The 20,208-nt window shown below is 39.2% G+C and overlaps 1 protein-coding gene across 1 annotated transcript in view; it reads left to right on the plus strand.

Moving 5' to 3' along the window:
• The window catches only part of phf12b (PHD finger protein 12b), a 139,041-nt gene that overhangs the window by 38,533 nt on the left and 80,300 nt on the right, over window positions 1-20,208 (plus strand). Inside the window, exons 5-6 of the mRNA XM_020529807.2 lie at window positions 5,553-5,673; window positions 19,920-20,052. Coding sequence (XP_020385396.1) covers window positions 5,553-5,673; window positions 19,920-20,052 — 254 coding nt within the window. The remainder of the gene's footprint in view (window positions 1-5,552; window positions 5,674-19,919; window positions 20,053-20,208) is intronic.

Consider the following 20,208-nt stretch of genomic DNA (forward strand, 5'->3'; position numbering starts at 1 on the left):
TATGGATTTTATTTGGAAAGTTGGACACTGGCAATGATGCATTTGGTTTGCCAAGACGTTATATTTAGCTCTGGTATACATTTATTCAACCAGTTCTTGGTATTGTTCAGAGATTGCAACATAAAAATGGTGTGCCCAGCAATATATTAAAGTAGAAGTTCCAAACTATTGGTCAATGCATGTTTTACAAGATGATGTTAATGGCAAACAAGTTAAAATGTAATTGCTGACTGCTATATTCATGCTCACAATTCAAAAGGGCGATTTATCCAAAGTGGGATGTATTCACTCTGAAGAAAAGAGCATGAGAGTAAGTTCAGCAGTGACAATATTGCTGTTTATCATATGGAAATTTTTAAGTTTCTCGTACCAGTTCATGACATGAGGTGGCTTAGTGTGTTTTATCATTGATGTTTTATCCAACTGCAGCCTGAGAAATTATGCCAAACACTGATGTTACTATTTATAAGGTAATTATTGTTTGCTCATCTGTACAGTTAGAGGGAATTGAGTCTTCGTTTATCAAAAGGACTAAAATCACAGATGGCTGATTTGAACTTCTGTATTGTGAGAATATTCATGCCACTAGAATTCCTACAGTGTGGAAGCAGGCCATTTGGCCCGAGTCCACACCAGCTCTCCGAAGAGTATCTCACCCACTTACCTGGACTCTGTAACCCATTTCCCATGGCCAATCCACCTAACCTGCACATGTCTGGACCATGGGAGGACACCAGAGCACCGGAGGAAACCCGCACAGACACGGGAAGAACGTGCAAACATGACGCAGGCACTAAGGGTGGAATCGAAGCTGGGTCCCTGATGCTGTGAGTCAGCAGTGCTGACCACTGAGCCACCATGTCTCTGACACTGCAAGGTCAGGCCAAGGATCAAGAGGATAGTTATAGTACTGTTCTTGAAGTAGTTGCAGCACATAAACATGCAATATAGTATAAGAAATACATACGAAAAGCAGGTACTAATGTTGATACCAATCCTCTGGGTGCACCAGTCCTATCAATGCAGTTTACAAAAGAGGCCTTTTTGTGGGGGGGGGAAGAATGTGTGTTCAGATTTCTGTAGAATTGTGTATAGTATCTTTGTTTTATTATGCTCCAACCACCTCACTTTCAGTTCAGGTCAGTTTTACTTAAGTATGTAATTTGCAGTGCAGGCTGGATAGTGGAGAGCAGCAGTAAGCATGGAGAGCGTGTTTCATGATAGAATTACTGATCTCATGGTATAGATGTATTTACTTGGGCTGTACTACTTTTAGTAGCAGTTTGAACATGGGCCTAATATGGAATGGAATTGATGCTTACAATTTGTAAGAATTTTATAGTACTTAGGGTTGAGTTGACTTGACACTCTTCCGAAACTCCACTGCCTCTAGTAGCTATTTCTTGCGCAGTAAAACAATTAGCAGTGCTGAAGAATCCTGTTTTTGTATTAAAATTGTATGCTGATACCAAAGCAAAAGACATTTGTAATAGGAGCTGCAATAGAGTTTGAAAAAAAAGCTCTGGAACACTTCTTTATATTGGAATTACAGATATACAAGGTCAACTGTTTTCCATACTAGTTCCCAAGATTTTTTAAAAATTCAGAAATGGAATGACTTATTTACAGTGTAGCTGCATTGCAAGGGAAGATGTGAATTTCTTGGAAATGTTACAAAATGCTTGTTGAGTATTGAATGAGTTAGAGATCCAAATGAGTCAAATACTTCACATTTTGACTAAGGGATTTTGGATAGGAGAATTTCTCCAGATCTTTTTAAATAGAGGGTTGCCGTATTTACTTTACACCTTGAGATTCTAATACATACGTAGATTACTTTTCTAAATGTGTTTGAATACCACATATGGTATGAGATGGTTTAGGTGCAGGTTTAAAGGATGTCGTGAGCTGAAACTGACAAATTACAAGGATGTGGATGAATTGCTTTGCATAGAATCTGTCTGTGCACTGTATCAATTCTGTCTTTCTCCAATGTTCCTCTGGTTTTTAATCACAAACTCAACTCAGCTTACTTTCAGGCTAATAAGCAGCATATTTTTATTGGTTGCTGGAAAATGCAACAAAGTATTGTCTGAATTCTCTTCCTTTTGATTATTTTTCCTTTCTCGCTGCTGCTGTCTGGCACTTGCATTAAACCTGCATTTTCACAAACAAAAGTTTGGCTGAGAAATCGAGGAGTAGTGCCTAGATAATCTAATTGTATTTTTTTAAATGCCCAGATAATTTGAGCACTGTTTTATGTGGTTTTTCTCATCCTGTTTTTTTTTTTGCATGTCACAATATGAAGTGGCAATCTACTATATGATTTGTATCCTATCTATATTTGGTGAGATCCATTTCCAGAGATCAAGTTTGGCCCTGTTTATCCTGCCTGCAGTGGTTGGCTCAGAGACTACACTACTGGAGGTCTGCTGTGTTGCAAACAGACTGATTGCCTGATTTTACAAACAAATCTATTGTATTCCAAGGGGAGGGAAAAACACAATGACTTGCTGAAATACATGAATCTTCTCTTAGTGTTGCTGGACTTACTGACCATCAGTTAGGAAAAGGATGGATTGGAGACTAGAAAGATAATTTGCAATTCCACCACTGTTTTTATTAACTTTAGACGAATGGGCTTTACTTTCTAGATTTACCTTTAGATTTTTGCCACCTTAGCTACAATCAGTTTTAAACGCTTTGGACTTGATTTCAACCGATTACTGTTTCACAATGTATTATGATTTCTCCATTAAGTAATTTACTTTAATGTATCTGAGCCATTGAGATTCCCTGTATGAAAGGCATTATGTTGCCCATTGTATCTGAACTGTTTGTTTGTGTAAATCCAGTGCTACTTCCTCAGCTCCACATTTTCTCCCTGGCTTTCTATCTTCCTCTACTTGAAATATCAATCTAAATTTTGCAGAAGATTTGGTGAATTCCGCCACTGAGTGGCAAGACGATCCATGTTACACAATTGCTGCAAAGACATCCTAAATTGTTTCCTCATTCATTTAAATTAATAAAACTACTTCATTGACTTTTGACTGGAGGAGATTAATAACCCCTCACTTATAGCTGTGTTCCTGAAAATTTCAACTTTAAGTGAAAAGCCTAAAGCCAATGTAAAAGTGGAATTAAGTTCTGTAGGACCTTTTCTCATTGTGAAAAGAAAACATTATTCCCTGTCAGCTGAAATACTTTACTGAATTCCTGTATTGCTAAATGAAAGACTTTTTTAAAACTATAATTTGAAAAATTTGAACGAAATGTCTAACTTTTTGTTTACCTCCTGCACACTGCCTTTCTTGTTCACTTGCCACACATTGCACTTCCTGATCCTCCCAATCACTGCAGACCTTCCCACTTTTCTCTCTGAACCTTCGCTGTGAACGAGGGCTCTGGGAATGAGTGTTGAGAGGCAGGAAGAGGGTGGATGCAGGTGCAGCCGAAGCGCATTGGAGGATTGGCAGTGAGAGGGTGGGTCAGGAAGCACTCGAGGCTGCACCAATGTAGCACTGATCAGGTCTTCTGGCCCTATATAAGACTCGGCACAAAACAACTTTGAAACAACTCCAACCTAAATATGAATGAGGGCCTCATTGAGTGACCATCCATTAAAGGGTAATGACTCCAAATGGGAACTTAATGTAATCTTGCCCTCTTATTATTTAAGTTCCATAATTTAATACCTGCAGTTAAAAATTCCTCTTGGCATTCTGTGTTACAATGAAATAGTCTCAACATCATACGTTATTTGTTTAAAAATAGTTCCTTACTGCTGGTTTAGTGTTACATTCATGCTTCAGTAAGCGACTCAAAATGGCACGTTGCAATCTAACTGTGGTCTAACAAGTATTTTGAATAATTCACAGTTGTGTTGTTATTCTGCTGTACAGCTTTATCTTTGAACTTCAGGGAATTCCATAATTGTGTCCATAACACTCTCTATTCCCAATTGATTGCAGAATTAATTTTGATTTCCTGTACAAAATGTGGCATAGCTCTTATGTGAAAACCATCCTATTGCTATCTTGATTACAGAATGTTTTAAACCAAAAAAATATCAGTGCTTGCCCATAATTTTATTAGATCATTTCCGTCATCGTACTGTGACCTAGAGATTAACAGGGAAGTTGCCATTGTTTCTGTTCCTGTTTGGTCATCAGCAACTGAAAGAATACTTGTCTTTTTTTTTAAACTTGTTCATGGGATGTGGGTGTTGCTGGTTAGACCATCATTTACAGCCCATCTCTAATGGCCAGAAGGCAGTTAAGAGTCAACCACACTGCTAATCAGTCTGGAGTCGTATGTAGGCCAGACCAGATAAGTAAGGACACCAGTTTCCTTCCCTTCCCTGGAGGACGTGAGTGAACTAGATAGGTTTTGCAAACAAACGACAACGTTTCTTGATCATCGTTTAAACTCGTAATTCCAGATTTTGATTGAATTCAAATTTCACTATCTGCTGTGGCAAAATTTGAATTTGGGTCCAGAAAGCCCCAGAACTTAACCTAGGTCTCCGGATTAATAGTATAGCGATAATACCACTTGGCAATCGCCTCCCTTTTTGCAATATATTTGTATGCCATATTGGGCATCCATTGATAGGATGAATTCAGGTTGCATCGGTCCACTTTCCCCACTCGCCAGCACACAACAAAACTTGCACGGTAGCAAATTGGGTAATATACCAAAGAGTGTTAATATGGTGTCGGTGCTGAGTAAGAGGGGTGTTTGGAGAGATAATTACAAGAAATAGATGAAATATCAGAGAAGTTCACTTCCAGTTTACCAATCACACTGAATTTTTCTTTTAACTCTAACGAGGATTGATGTGAAAATCTATGCTTTTAATTGTTCTAGTGCAATATCTTCGACACCTCAGTACTTTTAGAATTTTGTTTTGCATTAGTCTGCACATTACCTTGCAACTAGCTTTTGCATTGATATAAGGAATGGCACATAGTGAAAAATCTGCTGTTTTATAGACATTTTCTCAAGTTTATTGAACTAACAATACAAAACAAGAAATTGGATTACTGTAGCATCTTTAAACTATTAAAACAGTCCAAAGATCTTCATAGCATCTCTGTCAAGTTACCTCTGGCAGATAACCAATAATTTTGTCACCAGACACTACTAAAAAAAAAAAAAAAAATCTGCCTTTTAAAGCAGAAAAGAGACGAGGAGGAATAAGAAGGGAATTCCAGAAACTTTAGCAAATCAAAGTTTCGTCTTCAGTGGGGAAGCAATTAAAATCTGAGATGATCAAGAGGCCAGAAATGGAAGAGTGCAGGTATGAGTTGTGGGGCTAGAGGAGATTATGGAGATAAGGAAGGGCAAAATCCAATGAATGATTTGAAACTCCCCAGCTAGAATACTTACAGAATTCTGACTTCCGTCTGGTGGTATTTCCCAACATGGAGTTTGTGGTGTTGAAGGAAAAACTTGTTTAAAGGCAATCTAACCATGGGGTTAGAAACAGGCACATAAACCAAACCCAATCTTTTGCTGCAGATAATGACACAAACTGTATTATGCAGGTACCAGTAAAAGGAGAAGAAAGGAGGAAACAACAGGGAAGAATGTGAAGAAGGCACAGCATGAACTAGACCACAATGGCCTAGTCCCGTTGCCTGTCAAAGTTTGCTTCATTTGTAACAGGTGGGGATTTAATTTCTACGTTTTCTTCTTGCATATAAACTGAATTCCAAGATACGAAAATTAACGTGAACAGAGTGACTGCAAAATTCTTTCTGCCTTGTTGAATGTTCAGACTTGTTTAGCCTTGATGTCAGTAATGTGCTTGACAACTTGAAATTTGTGTGTAGTTTTGCTAATCTTTGTCAGTTATAAATTTTTAGTTTTTTATCTACATGATGGCAGGCCACCTGTGCCTACTCAGGAATGCTCAGGAAATTATGCAGCCTGCAAACTGTAAATTGTTAACTGTTCTATTACAATGCTAAACAGATGCATTTTTCCGTTCAATCTTTGTACCCACCTTTTTACATCAGTTGTGACCTCACCGTCTTCACAATTGCAGGAGCGAAATTGCAGCCTCAACCTTGCATTCCAAATGAACAAAAGTTGTATATTGCACTTGAACTGCAAAACAATTTTAATTTAGTGAGTGTTAGGTGTTAATTTTACATTAATTATTGGATGTTCAAAAATTTATTGGATGTCCCAATTTTGTTGTTGCTTGTATTGCATTGAACACAATTAAAATATTTTAACTGTCTTTTGAAATAACCTTAAATGCTCTATTTTGATAAATGATTAAGTGAAAGAGTTCTATTTTTACATTATTTTTATTTCAGTGGGCAATAATATTGTCCCTCTATACCTTCTAAAAGTTTTCTTAAAATAAAATGATTAGATGATAAGCATTATCCTCAATTGGCTGAAGAACTTGTCCTGGCCTGGGCTGTTATGGTCAGTTTTTTTTCTTGAAGGGATCCACCTCCAAATGAATATTGATGCTCTGGGAATGGTTAAACAATAAACAAACTGTATATTTGCAATCATAACTTTTTTTGTAAAGAAGGAAAGAATAAGATCGGCAAGGAGATATTTTTAAAAGGTTTTTAGGTCTGTTGCATACGGTTAATTCAGTTGTCTTTCCTTGCAGGTTAACATTAGAGGAAAAACTATTTTGGTTATCTTGAATAATTTTGGTATCAACGATATTAAACCAGGAAGAAAAATTACCAGCTTTCAATTATGTACTTAACTTGACAATTTGTCTTTCACAGAGCACCATCTGAAATGTGTGTGCATTTTGTCTGAACTCTGAATCCTTACTCTGTTGTCACTAAATCTGATCCACAACTCAATTCTTGTATTTAACTTCCCGTGCACTCTTAACCCCCACTGTTTACTACTTTTTTTGACTGGTAACCTCTGTTTATTTGACTTGTATTGGGTTAGGGTTTGGGTCCCAAGTTTCTGGCACACCAAAGTTAACGCTTATGTCCAACTCACCAACTCGATCACTTCTAATAGTCATCTTGCTTCTTAATTATTCCACTCCTCTGGCTCCAGCCATGAATCTGACCCTCTTCATCCTACTATTGTTTCTTCAGCTCCAGGATCCCACTTTCTGGGATTCTTTGTCTGTCAACTCAATATCCTGTATTCTTGCCACATCACTTCAATAAATGCAACTAATCATTAGTCTTCTAGGTTGATGTTAGTTTTCCTCATTGGTCAGTGAGCTGCCTTTGAATATTTTTGTGTTAATACGTTAATTGTAGAAATTGATATTTTTTCTTATACCTTAATTATACAATTAAAAAGTGTTACATGAAACAGCTCAGTCCATTCTGTAAGAATGTTTAACTTGTGAGAAGAGCAATTGCAAATATATTTTGAGTAATGGAATTTGAAGTAACTGGCTTGACTAAAAATGTATATCAACCTAAAGACTAAACAGCGAAGAAAACCATTCATTTGTGATCTGCTGTATCCCTTTTAAGGTGCTAATGCACCTGTTGCTTATTTGCATCATGTACTGCTAATATGAAAGAATCCTTCACTACTACAAGTGCATCTTTAGAAAATAAATGGAAAATGAGCAATTGCAGTTTGTTGATTAGCTTCTGTAAAATCAGAAGTTACATTGTTTCAAATGTATTCTCCCAAGTGTTTTTAAGAAACTTGTACATAGACTTGCAGAAAGTGTTATTCCAACTTCAAAATATCACAACTTTTGTGATTGAAAGTGCTGTTGTATAGCTTTCTAGATCATATTTAAACCATCATTAATATCTTTTGCTGTTCGTTTTGAGCTATTCATCAATACTACACTTTTTAGTACCTTTTCAAATTCTATTAATGCTTTATTCTAGCCTTTGTCCATGTCCATTTTCATGTAATCTTTTAGAAATATGCTTTTGTACTAACATTTCAATGAATTTTCTTATAATATTGATAAATTTGTTTAAGTTGCATTTTGGGCTTTTAATTGTAAATCCAAAATAATTTAGAACACCAGTAGTCTCACGTAAGAATCATATATTTGCGAACGTAGAGAATAATATTGTTGTGATTAAAATTCAGTTCACATTAACTTGACTAAGTGTGTCCAGGGCATCGTAGATTCGCCTTTCGAAAATTTGATTGAAGGCCAGGCACCTGCAGCTTTTATGCATGATGAGTTAGTCATTATTTTTTCAATAGATCAGAGTTAATAAAGATGCTTTTTGGAACCTGGAAAATTGTTTTTCATTGAGGATCCGAACATATGTTACAGCTGCAGAGTGATTCATGCTTCCTGTCCATATGATTATGATGTGATCATACTTTAATTCTGGGCAAAAACCTGATGACCTTTTTTAACACACCGAGCAAGCCAGCTACACTGGTTAACTGACTCTTGGTAGTTGAAGCTTGACTGACAACTGCCTTGGCAGATGTTGACTGTGTGGCACTTAATAAAATTGAAAGCAACTTTTCAAATGCATATTTCTTAGGAGGTAACGGAACTAAAAATAACCGGAAACACACAGGATCTATATAGGCCATTTATTCTGCCTTTTCCTTTAATCTTGCATTTGTGTTTGTATTGGATTTGATGGATAGAATTTTACAGCTGTGTAATGTTGAAGAAATGAATGTGCACATTACTCTAAAAGAAATTCCATACTAACCATTTCATCAACAATAAATTCAAAGCATGTTGCCATTTTCTTCCCTGTAGATAAACCAGCAGAGTTTAGTTCAAATTGCCTCTTGGAAGTAAAATATCTGAATGTAAAAACAGAACAATTTGAGATTTTTAAGAGTTTTTTGAAAAGAAACTTGTATCAGTTTGTAATTAACTGCATGCTGATCTGGAATGTTACTAGGTAGGAAACTAATGAAAATGTGCTAATAAAACACCAACTGTTTGGCTGAATCATTCACGTTCTAGGTATTGTGCGGTAGTCCCCACCTGCTTTGCTTTTAAAAAAAAAAAATAGAATTACTTAGTAAAACAGCACTGAGACATTTCTGCTTGATTTCAATTAAAATTGGTAAATATGGGGAGATGGCATTGTTGTAATGTTTCTGGACTAGTGGCAGGTAATCCGAGGATGAAGTTCGCATCCCATCATGGCAGTTAGTGGAATTTGTATGCAATTAACCTGAAATTGCAAGTTAATTTTAGTAAAGGTGATCTTAAAGCTATTGCTGATTGTCATAAAAAAACCATTTAAAGATCCACAGCTTACCTATTTCTTTTAGGGAAGGAAATCCACCATTGGTCGTTTGGTCTGGCCTAAATGTGATTTCACACCCATAGCAATGTTAAAATTTTTAGGCAAAATATCATTAATGAGAAACTTGCAGTAACACTGCATTCTGTTGGATGACTTTGCTCAAAGTATTTGAGCAGGTATTGCTAACTGCAGAAATTCCAATGATGCAAGTCTATTGTTGTCACTCATCATCCAGAGGGGAATGAGTAGATGTGTTGTAATTTTACTTCTAGAACGCGTTCAACAAGGTGCCTCACAAAAGTAAGTAATTAAATAAGAACCCATGATATAGGATGTAGTATTTGGTGTGAATAGAGAATTAGCTAATAGGCAGGAGTTGCATAGGGATCTGTGCTGGTACTGCAACAGTTTACAATATAATTCAAATTTACAATATAATTTAAATTTACAATTTATTAATGACTTGGAGGAAGGAAGTGAATGAACTATAGCCAGATTTGCAGATGATACAAAAGAAAAGTGGAAAGGCAAGTTGAAAGAGAGGTATAAACAGTTTATAGAGAGATATAGATAGGTTCAGTATGTGGGCAAAAAGTTGGCAAATGGAGTATGATATGGGAAAGTATATGATGTTGCTCATTTTGAAAAGGAGAGCAAAAGTATTGTTTAAATGAAGAAAAACTGCAGAAAGCCACAACATAAAGGGGGCGGGGATACCTGTGCATGAAATACTAAGTTAGCATATATACAACAAGTAATCAGAGGCTACTAGAATACTGGCCCTTACTTCAAGGGGCTTGGACTGTAAGAGAAGGGAAGTCTTTCTGCAATTGTACAAGGTTTAAGACCTCATTTGGACTACTGGGAGCAGTTTTGGTCCCCATATTTAAGGAAAGGCATCATTTTGTTGGAGGTAGCTCAGAAGATTTAACTTGAATGATCCCTTTATGGAGGGATGGCCTTGTGAGCAAAGGTTGAACAGGTTGGGACTTGACTGAGAGTTTAGAAGAATAAAAAGTGATCTCATTGAAACATGTAGTATTCCTGAGGGGCTTGTTAGAGTGAATGCTGAGAGTATGCTTACCCTTATGGGAAAGTCTAGAACCAGAGTATATGGTCTTGGAAGAGAGGTGCCAGTTCTAAACTGAGATGATGAGGAATTTATTCTAAGGGTTAAATGTCTTTGGAACTCATTGCCTCAGAGAGCTGAGAGGGTGGAGTCCTTGTATATTTAAGACTGAGATTCTTGATCAGTGGGGGAATCCAAGGTTACAGGGAACATGCAGGAAAGTGAATGTCAGTTCAACCATTATCCTAATGAATGGCGAAACGGGCTTGAGGGGCCAAATGGTCCACTCCTGTTCTTATTTTTCTTTATGGTCTTAGGAATTTGCCTGCTTGAAGTCTATAGTGATTAGAACGAGGTTGGCCAGGCAGATCTTAAGAGTATGAGATCCCTGATTGGGGCTGTTAGCCTGAACCAATCAGGGAGCCCTGGCTGACAGAAAAGACACAAGTCCGAGTCCCCCTCTCCTGAGAGGATGGAATATTATTAATGGGAGCAAGTGTGATTGTCCTGAGTAAAGGTCGCTGCCAGATACTAGCTGAAGTCCAGCGTTATCCAGGGGTTTCCAAAATGAAAATGTTGGCAAGAAGTTATTTCTGGTGGCCAGGATTGGATACCAACATAGCTGTGTTGGTGGGGCATTGCCCAGAGCGCCAGCAAGGACAAAAATTACTACCAGCAGATCCCACATTGGTGGGAATGGCCGTGTAAAACCTAGACTCAGTCACATGTTGACTATGCACGTCCTTTCACGGGCCTCAATGTTCTTGGTCAGTTGTGGATGCCCATTCAAAGTGGCTAGACATACATAGATTTCATTCGTCAAACTCGGGTGATGATTGAAAAGCTGCTAGCGTCGTTCGCAATGCAAGGACTTCCGGAACTATTGATCACAGACGATGGGACGTCATTTACCAGCAGGGATTTCGAGTATTTCCTAAAGCTAAATGATATTCGGCATGTTTGGACTGCTCCATACCATCCAACATACAGCAATCTAGCAGAAAGAGCAGTTGAACTGTTTAAGGCAGGCTTAAAAGCACTGCCTACAGCATCACTTGATATCAAACTGTCCCGTTCCTGTTTGATTATCGGACCACCCCCCTCACAGGGATAGCTCCAGCATAATTGCTGATGGGGAGAAGACTCTGCACCAGATTAAACGTTATAATTCCCGGACCTGGGGGTGGGGGGAGGTGAAATAACGTCATGAACGCCACCGCCCGCCACATACCTCCTCTAAACGAGAGACAGTTTGCTTCAGGTGACAGTTTAGTGTTGAAACCATGGAATGGCCCTGCTTGGGTACAAGGCGAAGTTGACGTGAGGTCAGGTCCTCTGATATACAAAGCTCGGGTGGTGAGGTAATCCTGAACAAACCTGTGGGTCACGTGAAAGCTGCCACCTTGCAAACAGGGCAGGAGCAAAACATATCTGGCCCCTCAACAGCCAGAAAGGCTGTCAGAAACAGTGGGTTCTTCCCACTCCATCTAGCATCAAAGAAACCTTTTGAGTCCAAGATGGATGCAGCTGATATCGCAGCCTCCATACCATTATTACCTGAGGAAGAGGAGGAATTTCTTCTGAGACACTCTCTGGGTGCAAGAGGCGGGCTACGGTCCAGTACACGCTGCCCATGTCTGAGTCAGAGTTAGAGGAACCAGACCTGGGGTGGAAACATCCCAGGAGTAGCTACAAGAAAAAGAACAGGCCTACATCCACAGACTTTGGTGGGGAGGGATGCCATGATTGGAGTGAGTTTGGCCAAGTGGAACCCATTGAGTATGAGATCCCTGATAGGGGTCATTAACCTAGGCCAATCAGGGAGCCCTGGCTGACACATGTAAGCAGGAGTTGAGTCTCCTCACTCTAGGGACTGGCTCTGAGCCAGCTGGTCAGAGTTCATGTGAAGGGTGTCTTGGTGACTGGGTACTGGCCTCTGTGCAGTTATATCGGACTACTGATTTATTTCTGTGAACTCCAAACATAGTCCGTTTGGTTTGAAAACTGTTTAGGCAAGAGGCTGTTAAAATGAACTGCAGTTCTCATTCTTCATTGTTATCCTATAAACTGTTAACAGAAAAGATATAAGAATGACAAGCAAGGGCCTAGGTTAAGGTTTTAATATTGTAGTTGAATAATCCATCTGTCTACTGTCACGTAAAAGCATTGATCCCTTAGGGAGGTAATGAAATCCCTACTCAAACATGTCAACACCTCTTAAAAGAAGGCAAGGTTTTCCTAGACTGTGGCCTGTTCTCATTGGCAACTGTATTTATATAGCAAGTCCATTGAGTTTCAGTTTCATTTCTATCCCCAGGGATAGTGGGTGTTGCAGCGATAGTAGCACCATTGAATGTCAAGGGGCAGTGATTAGATTGACTCTTATTGGAGTTGATTATGGAGAAGTTGTAAACCCACGGTGAAATAGAGTTGAGTCAGCACGGCTTTAAGGGGAGATCGTTCATGGGAGAATTGTTAGAATTCTTTAAGGACATTCTTTTGGTGTTTGGGGCTAGGAATTGGCATAGATAGAGGAATTGGCTGACTGTGAGAAGGCATAGAATATTGATAAAGGGGCCTTTCTCAAGGTGGCAGCTGGTGACTAGAGTTCCTAGGAGGTCTGTGTTAGGACCACAGCTATTCATGTTATACGTTAACAATTTGGATGAAGGAACTGAGAGCGTTATTGCTACATTTGTAGATGGCGTGAAGATAGGTGAAGGGGCAGGTGGTGTTGAGGAAGTGAGGAGGCTGCAGAAGGACTTGGACAGGCTAGGAGAGTGGGAAAAGAAGTGGCAAATGGAATACAATGTGAGAAAGTGTAAGCTTATGCACTTTGGTAGGAAGAATAGAAGCATAGACTTTTTTTTCCTTAACGGGGAAAGGCTTTAGAAACCTTAAGTGCAGAGAAGCTTGGGAGTCCTAGTTCAGGATTCTCTTAAGGTTAGCATACAGTTTCATTTGGCAGTAAGGAAGGCAAATGCAATGTTAGCGTTCATTTCGAGAGGGCCGAGTGCAAGAGCAGAAATGTTCAGCCAGACTGTGTAAGGCTCTGGTCAGACTATTTGGAATATTGAAAGCAGTTTTGGGCCCTGTATTTAAGGAAGGCATTGGAGGGGGTAGGTGGAGATTTATAAGAATGATCCTGGGGATTAAGGACTTGACGTGAGGAGCGGTTGAAGACTCTGGGTCTGTACTCTTTAGAATTTAGAAGGATATGGGGGAAATCTGATTGAAACTTGAGAATACTGAGATGCCTGGATAGAGTGGATTTAGAAAAGATGTTTCCACTAGTAGGAGGGACACAGAATGAAGCACAGCCTCAGTGAAGGGATGGCCCTTTAGGGTGGCACAGTGGTTAGTAGCCCAGCGCCAGGGACCTGGATTCAATTCCAGCCTCAGGCGACTGTCTGGAGTTTGCACAATCCCCCCATGTCTGCATGGGTTTCCTCTGAGTGCTCCGGTTTCCTCCCACAGTCCAAAGATGTGCAGTTTAGGTGGATTGGCCGTGCTAAATTTCCCATAGTGTCCAGGGATGTGTAGGTTAGATAGATTAGCCATGGGAAATGCAGGGTTACAGGGATCGGGTAGTGGGGTGAGTCTGGGTGGAATGCTCTTTGGAGAGTCAGTGTGGACCTGTTGGGCCAAATGGCCTGTTTCCACACTATAGGGATTCTCATCTATGAAGAAATGCTGAATTTCTTCAGCCAGAGGATAGTGAATCTGAGGAACTCACCACAAAGCACTGTGGAGGCCAAGAGAGAGTGTACTTAAGACAGAGAGGTTCTTGATCAGTAAGGGGATCAGTATCTGAGGAGCTATAAATGGTGCTGAGCATTGTGCAATCACCAGCAAACATCCCCACTTCTGACCTTGTGATGGAGTGAAGGCCATTGGTGAAGCCCCTGAAGATGTTTAGTCCTAGGCCTACCATGAGGGCGATATCTTGAAGTTGAGACAACTGGCCTCCAGCATCTCCAACCACCTTCGTCCATACCAGATATGACTCCAACCGTGGGAGGGACTGTCCCCAATTCCCATTCATTCAGTCTTGCTAGGGCTCCTTGATGCTATACACTGGCAAATGTGGCCTTGATGTCAAAGTCTGTCACTCTCGCCTCACTTCTGAAATTCAGCTCTGATGCCTATATTTGAACCACAGCTGTAATGAGAGCAGGAACTGAGTGGCTCTGGCAGAACCCAAACTGGGCATCACTGAACAGGTGCTGCTTGATAGCACTGATGACACTCCCTTGACTTTACTGATGATCAAGCGTAGGCTGATGGGGCTGGAATTGTCTGGGAAAGATTTGTCCTGCTTTTTGTGTACAGGACATCTCGGCAGTTATCCACATTATCTGGTAGGTGTCTGTCTTGTAGCTGTGATATAATGGCTGTTGTCGTTTCTGGTGCCTAGATTAATGCCAAGTGGTTTAATTCTTTGAGACTTTGTGGCGATTATTAGAACTGAGTGGCTTGCGAGGCCGTTTTTAGAGGGTAGTTAAGAGTCAACCATATTGTTGTGACTCTGGATTCACGTATGAGCCAGATCAGGTGAGGATGACAGATTTCCTTCCCTGAAGAACATTCGTGAACCAGATGGGATTTTCCAACAATCTACAATGGTTTCAAGGTCATCAGTATGTTCTTAATTATAGTGTTTTTATTTGGAATTCAGATTGCACTGTCTATTTTAGTTGTACTTAAACTTGGGTCCCCAGCATTAGCTGAGTTTCTGGTTTAATTGCCTAGCAATACCAACTGTGGAGGTGAACCATTTCTGTATTTTTCAATAATGTGGAGGAGATGCCCATGTAGTTCAGTTGCTAACTTTTATACAAGGGTTCTAACTTGTAATCAAGACACATTATGCATGTTTTGTGTAGTACGGAGTTTTGAAGTGTGCACATACATTAAGACTTTTAAAAAAAGACTGTTACAAAAGTTTGTATTTAAGGCTGTTTTGTATATTACAGACAAGAGAATGCAGAGCTTCTGGTAATGCTTTTTTGAACAAGTCTTCACTCCCTACAGTGTTTCACAGCAAGCCTTTTTGAGTATTGCACCAGTTTGCCTTAGTGATTTTATTAGTAACCAAGAGCTTTTAGTATTCGTACTGTTTGGAATGTAACGTTTCTGAGATTTCAGTCTAGTTTGTGAGGTAATTTTTGTATTTTAAAAATCACAGCAAATTTTGTCTAAATAGGCATCAGTATGCTTGTTATTTTTCTGCATTCAGCAGCAAAGGTGATTTTATTATTTTCATACACAACTGGTCGTCATGCTGAAGCTTATTTTTAAATTCGTAAGTCTTTTTTGCATTAATTTCAGTTCTTTCCATAAATCAACCACGTAATCCCCTCAAACTTTCAGGAGAACATGCTTGTAATATTTTTTCCCCTACTTTTCCATTTGGTTCAGCAGCTCATTCACAGGAGAGATCGGCCTGTTAACGCAGGACACTGGAGATATTGTGTTGTGTATTAAATTGATGTGCATCTTTATTGAAATTTTTGCTCATTTAGCAAATGTCATTTGTGCCTCTGTAATTTACAGAAAATGCCCTGAATGTTGCAACATTCTTGAAATAAAATCAATCTAGGTTTTGTTTAAGTACTAAGTCAATGTCTCAATGTTTCCTCTCCCAAAACCATTAACATGGCATGAATGTGATTAGCTGATTTCTTAACACACTCTTGCTTCTAGATCAAAAGATTGTTGATATGAACCAGTACTTGGGATTTTGGGCCCATAATCTGTATTACTTCAGCATAGACAGATCTTCAAAGGATATTATATATCTAATCAAGAGGAACAAGTAGACCTGATCTTCAGCGAGCCCAGTGCAAGGAAAATGTAGAAGGCAGCAACAGCTTTTATACGTGGCTGTCTTTGATGTCACAAATGTCTTGAACTCTGTCAACTGGATTGGCTTGCAGAGAATCCTCCTCAAATTAGGTGATCTGCAGGAATTTCACATTCTACCTGATGCATGATGGCAGTCAACACGTGATCCTCAGCGATGGATCCACCACATACATACCTAATATGTGTATAAACTGTCAAGTGAGGATCTGTCATTGTACCAACATTCTTCTCTTCAACACTCCACCTTATGTCCATGAAACGTCCTATTGCAGTGGAGCTTCTCTACAGGACTGGTGAAAAAACTGTTCTGTTAGCCTCCATTCCTGAATAAGGACTATCGCAACCTTTGTCAAGTTGTGGTTGTCGTTGGCATATGCACGCGTTCTGAGACCGATTTCCAAAACGTTGACGTGACAAAGGCATAATGAGAGAATGGGCCTCAGGCTAAACATCTATTACACAAGGGTTCTCTACTAGCATGCCCCCACTGCCCAACACAGTTTCCTGATGATCGCAATTCATGCGAGCCACTGAGCAATATAGATAAGTTTTCAAATAGTGGGATCCTCCTTTTGGTAAGGGCACATGTGAACTCTGAAAGTCACCATCGATTCCAATATGCCAGTACAGCCTTTAGCTATCTGAGGAACAGTGTGTTTGATGACACAAACCTCAAACCTGGCATCTAGCTTGTGGTCGGTTAAATAGTAGTGTGACCTGCTCTCGGTGCATCAGAGACAGCATATAGCAAACATCTCAAACCCATAAAGAAATTTCACCACCAGTTTCACTGCAAAATCCTGAAAATCCAGTGGCAGAAAAAGCGCTGAAATATTAGTATCCTTCTTTAGGCCAATTTCCCAAGCAAACTGTTGATCATATGTTGGGTGGGCCACATTGTCTGCATGTCTGAAACCAGACTTCCAAAACAATCTCTTGGCTCCATCACAGTAAGCAGTTACCAGAATGGCAGAGAAAACACTTCAGTTCTTGCCTAAGACCACTCAAATGGGAGGAGAAGGATCGCAAAGGTGCTAACCATTTCAAGCATCTCTTCATTGAAATAGTGGCACAGAATCATTTCTATTCACCTGCGGGAATAGGCTTCGGAAAGCTCTATTATGCAGGGAAACGTCAATTTGTTTTCACAAAAATCCCACAAGTAACAATAAGGTCCCTTGAATCAGAGGATGACTTTCTTTCTTTTTGGATTTCTAGCCCCTGAAGTATCTAAGTGTTATAGACTCAGGTGGAGATCAAGACCAAACAACAGCAGGAGCACGCAAAAAACCTGAGCTCCCACCCAAGCACCTCTAACACCACCTGCCCCACCTATGGTAGGATGCCCAGAACAAGCATTGGACTGTTTAGACACTTATTCACAAATCTAGAGTGGAAGCAGGTCATCCTCCATCTCTAGTGACTGCTTATGGAATTTTGTTAATAACCTATTTCTTAAGAGTGTCTTTTCCAAAAGTAAACATTAAGTAGCAACCTTGCCTGCCAATTAATTTGGGTGTTCAAGTTCTCATAGGATTACTTGAAGAAGAATGGGAAACTGTAATGCTATGGACAACGATCCATGTTGACCAGCGCTATCAAGAAGCAATTTTAAGTTATTATTCACCTTATTGCTATTTGTGGAAAAAAAAATTGGCTTGTTTGCATAAGTGATTTCCGAAGCCTGTTCCCTCGGGTGGATGGAAATGATTCTGCAGCACTACTTCAACTAAGAGAAAGGAGGTTCTTCCCAGTGTCCTGGCCAATATTTATCATTTTGCTGTATTTACTCAATTAGTTTGATTGTCATCCTCCTCCTTGATAAGATATTTACATGCATGTTGGCTGTTTACAGTCATGGCACCACCTAATGTTTGAGGGTGGCTTAAGATCATTAAAGGTGATGTACAAATGCAAGTCTGCCTTTTGTGCAATTGACCTGATCAATGTTTTGGATTACAAATAATGTCTGATGCTTTTTATATCTAGTCATAGGATCAACCTGTCAAACAGATATTTCAGTTATACGACCAAATACAAAAAGCACAAATCTTTCTATTTCCATTTGTCATTGTGTAACAGAGAACACGCAGGAAGGGCAAAAAGTTAAGCATTGTCCTTAGCTCAGTATTTGGTCCAGTATGGTGAGAAACTTAAATTCATCACCATAAGCACTGTCTCAGTTTTATTTGGAATGTGGGTACTGTGGTCAGCCTGTACCCGCATCAAAACAATATAGTTCCCATCATCTAGAATCTTGGAAAGTTAAACTGTGTTGGATGAATGGATGAAAGAATGAAATGTCATACGTAAAGTGAACCTTGTGTTTATGAAACACTAGCCCCAAGTTCAATTTTGAATAATGTTGGGAGATTTGCTTGTAGATCTTGCTTGTAGATCTTGCTATTTATGTCAATAGCTCCAATTCCAGGCATTAGTGTTGAATATAAATTTGTGCAGACTTGCGCAAGTTCAGATACATGGGATTAATTTCGAGGTGGAATCTTGATGTTTTAAAAAACTAGATCCATAGCTATTTGGGAAATTAGCAGTAGAGATATTGGCAACCTTTTATTTTCTTGTTGTAAGCTAGTGACCCTAAACTGCATTGACTTGGCAAACTATCATATTTCTTAGACTGAGAATCAATTACACAGATGTTTGGGGATGGAAGTAGGATTAATGCATTACCTGGAGTTCTGCCTTAGAGGCTGTGTAACTTGGAGAGAAGAAAAGCACGTAGTATCTTGAAATTAGACAAGATACTCTATAGAGAACGCAAGTCCAGACTGGATATATCAGTGCAGCAGGGCAAAGAGAGAATAACGATGGTTCTGAAGGGCATGTTTAAGACAGAACAGGAAGCATTTTTCATTGAAAAGTGTGATCAATATTTGAAACATGATCTTCGAAAAGAAATTTGAGTTGGGGATTCTTGAAGTAAATGCCTGATGATATTACCAGAAGACAGCAGAATCAGTATCCTGGAAACATTAAATCAAATGGACCAAAAAGACTTCATCCAAAGCCCATGATCTATTCTGCCTGTTTAAAAGAAATACAACTTTTTGAGGCATTTTGTTATTAAATACTTGGAGAAAGCCCCATAAATCTAAATAATACATGGAAGGCAAAGACAGAAGTACTCTTTGGGTGGATTTCCAAGAGTTCAGATACTGGAGCAGTGTTGGAGAACTGATAATTATAATTAAAATTAGGTGCTATATCTCCTGAACGTGGGTACATACCCTAAGAGTTATCTCGTGAGAGGCGCTTAAGATTTTGGTCAAAGTGACATAGCAATTAATGATTTTTGTTATATTAAGTCTGTCCATCTATTTAAAAAGCTTTGTTTTAATAGAGTACCGTGTGGAGATATGAGGAGAAATGTTCCTCCTCTTTGATACACATCATCTGGGTGAAACAAAAGAAAATCGATGCTCGTAATCGAATGTTTAGTTTTCTGTTCTTTTTATATTATGGAAAAGATTTTTTTACAAATATGTATCTCTAGTCATTGTATTGTCCTCCATGCACTCTTGTCAGTGTGACCTTCTGACTTAGTTCAAGAGAAGCAAAAATGTCCCCATTCTCATTTTCAGCCTTTTCTTTTTTTACCCTTGTTTATCTAAAGTAAAATTGTAGTAAATTGCATTTACATCAAAAGAACTGCCATTGATTGGCAAAGTCGTCTTTTGCTTTTTTGGTGCTATTATTTCTGCTTAAACTGAAGAGATGATTGTAACAATGTGATATTTATGTTCTAGGAGTTGCAGAGTGGCTCCTCTTGTCCAATGTGATTACTGCCCTTTATTGTTCCACATGGACTGCCTGGACCCACCTCTTACTGCAATGCCAACAGGGAGATGGATGTGCCCCAATCATATCGAGCATGTGGTGGTAAGCAATTTTGTGCTCCTGTCAAGTACCTACATCAAAATTTGTAGTTTTTTCGTTGAAAGTATTATAGTTTATGATAACCGGAGTGATAATATTTGTGCCAAATGGCCTGTGTATACGATGCCCAAATTTGTTGGGGCTTCACAGATTGGTTTA

This window comes from Rhincodon typus, chromosome 26 (assembly GCF_021869965.1).
Source record: "Rhincodon typus isolate 14 chromosome 26, sRhiTyp1.1, whole genome shotgun sequence".
Classification (NCBI taxonomy): domain Eukaryota; kingdom Metazoa; phylum Chordata; class Chondrichthyes; order Orectolobiformes; family Rhincodontidae; genus Rhincodon; species Rhincodon typus.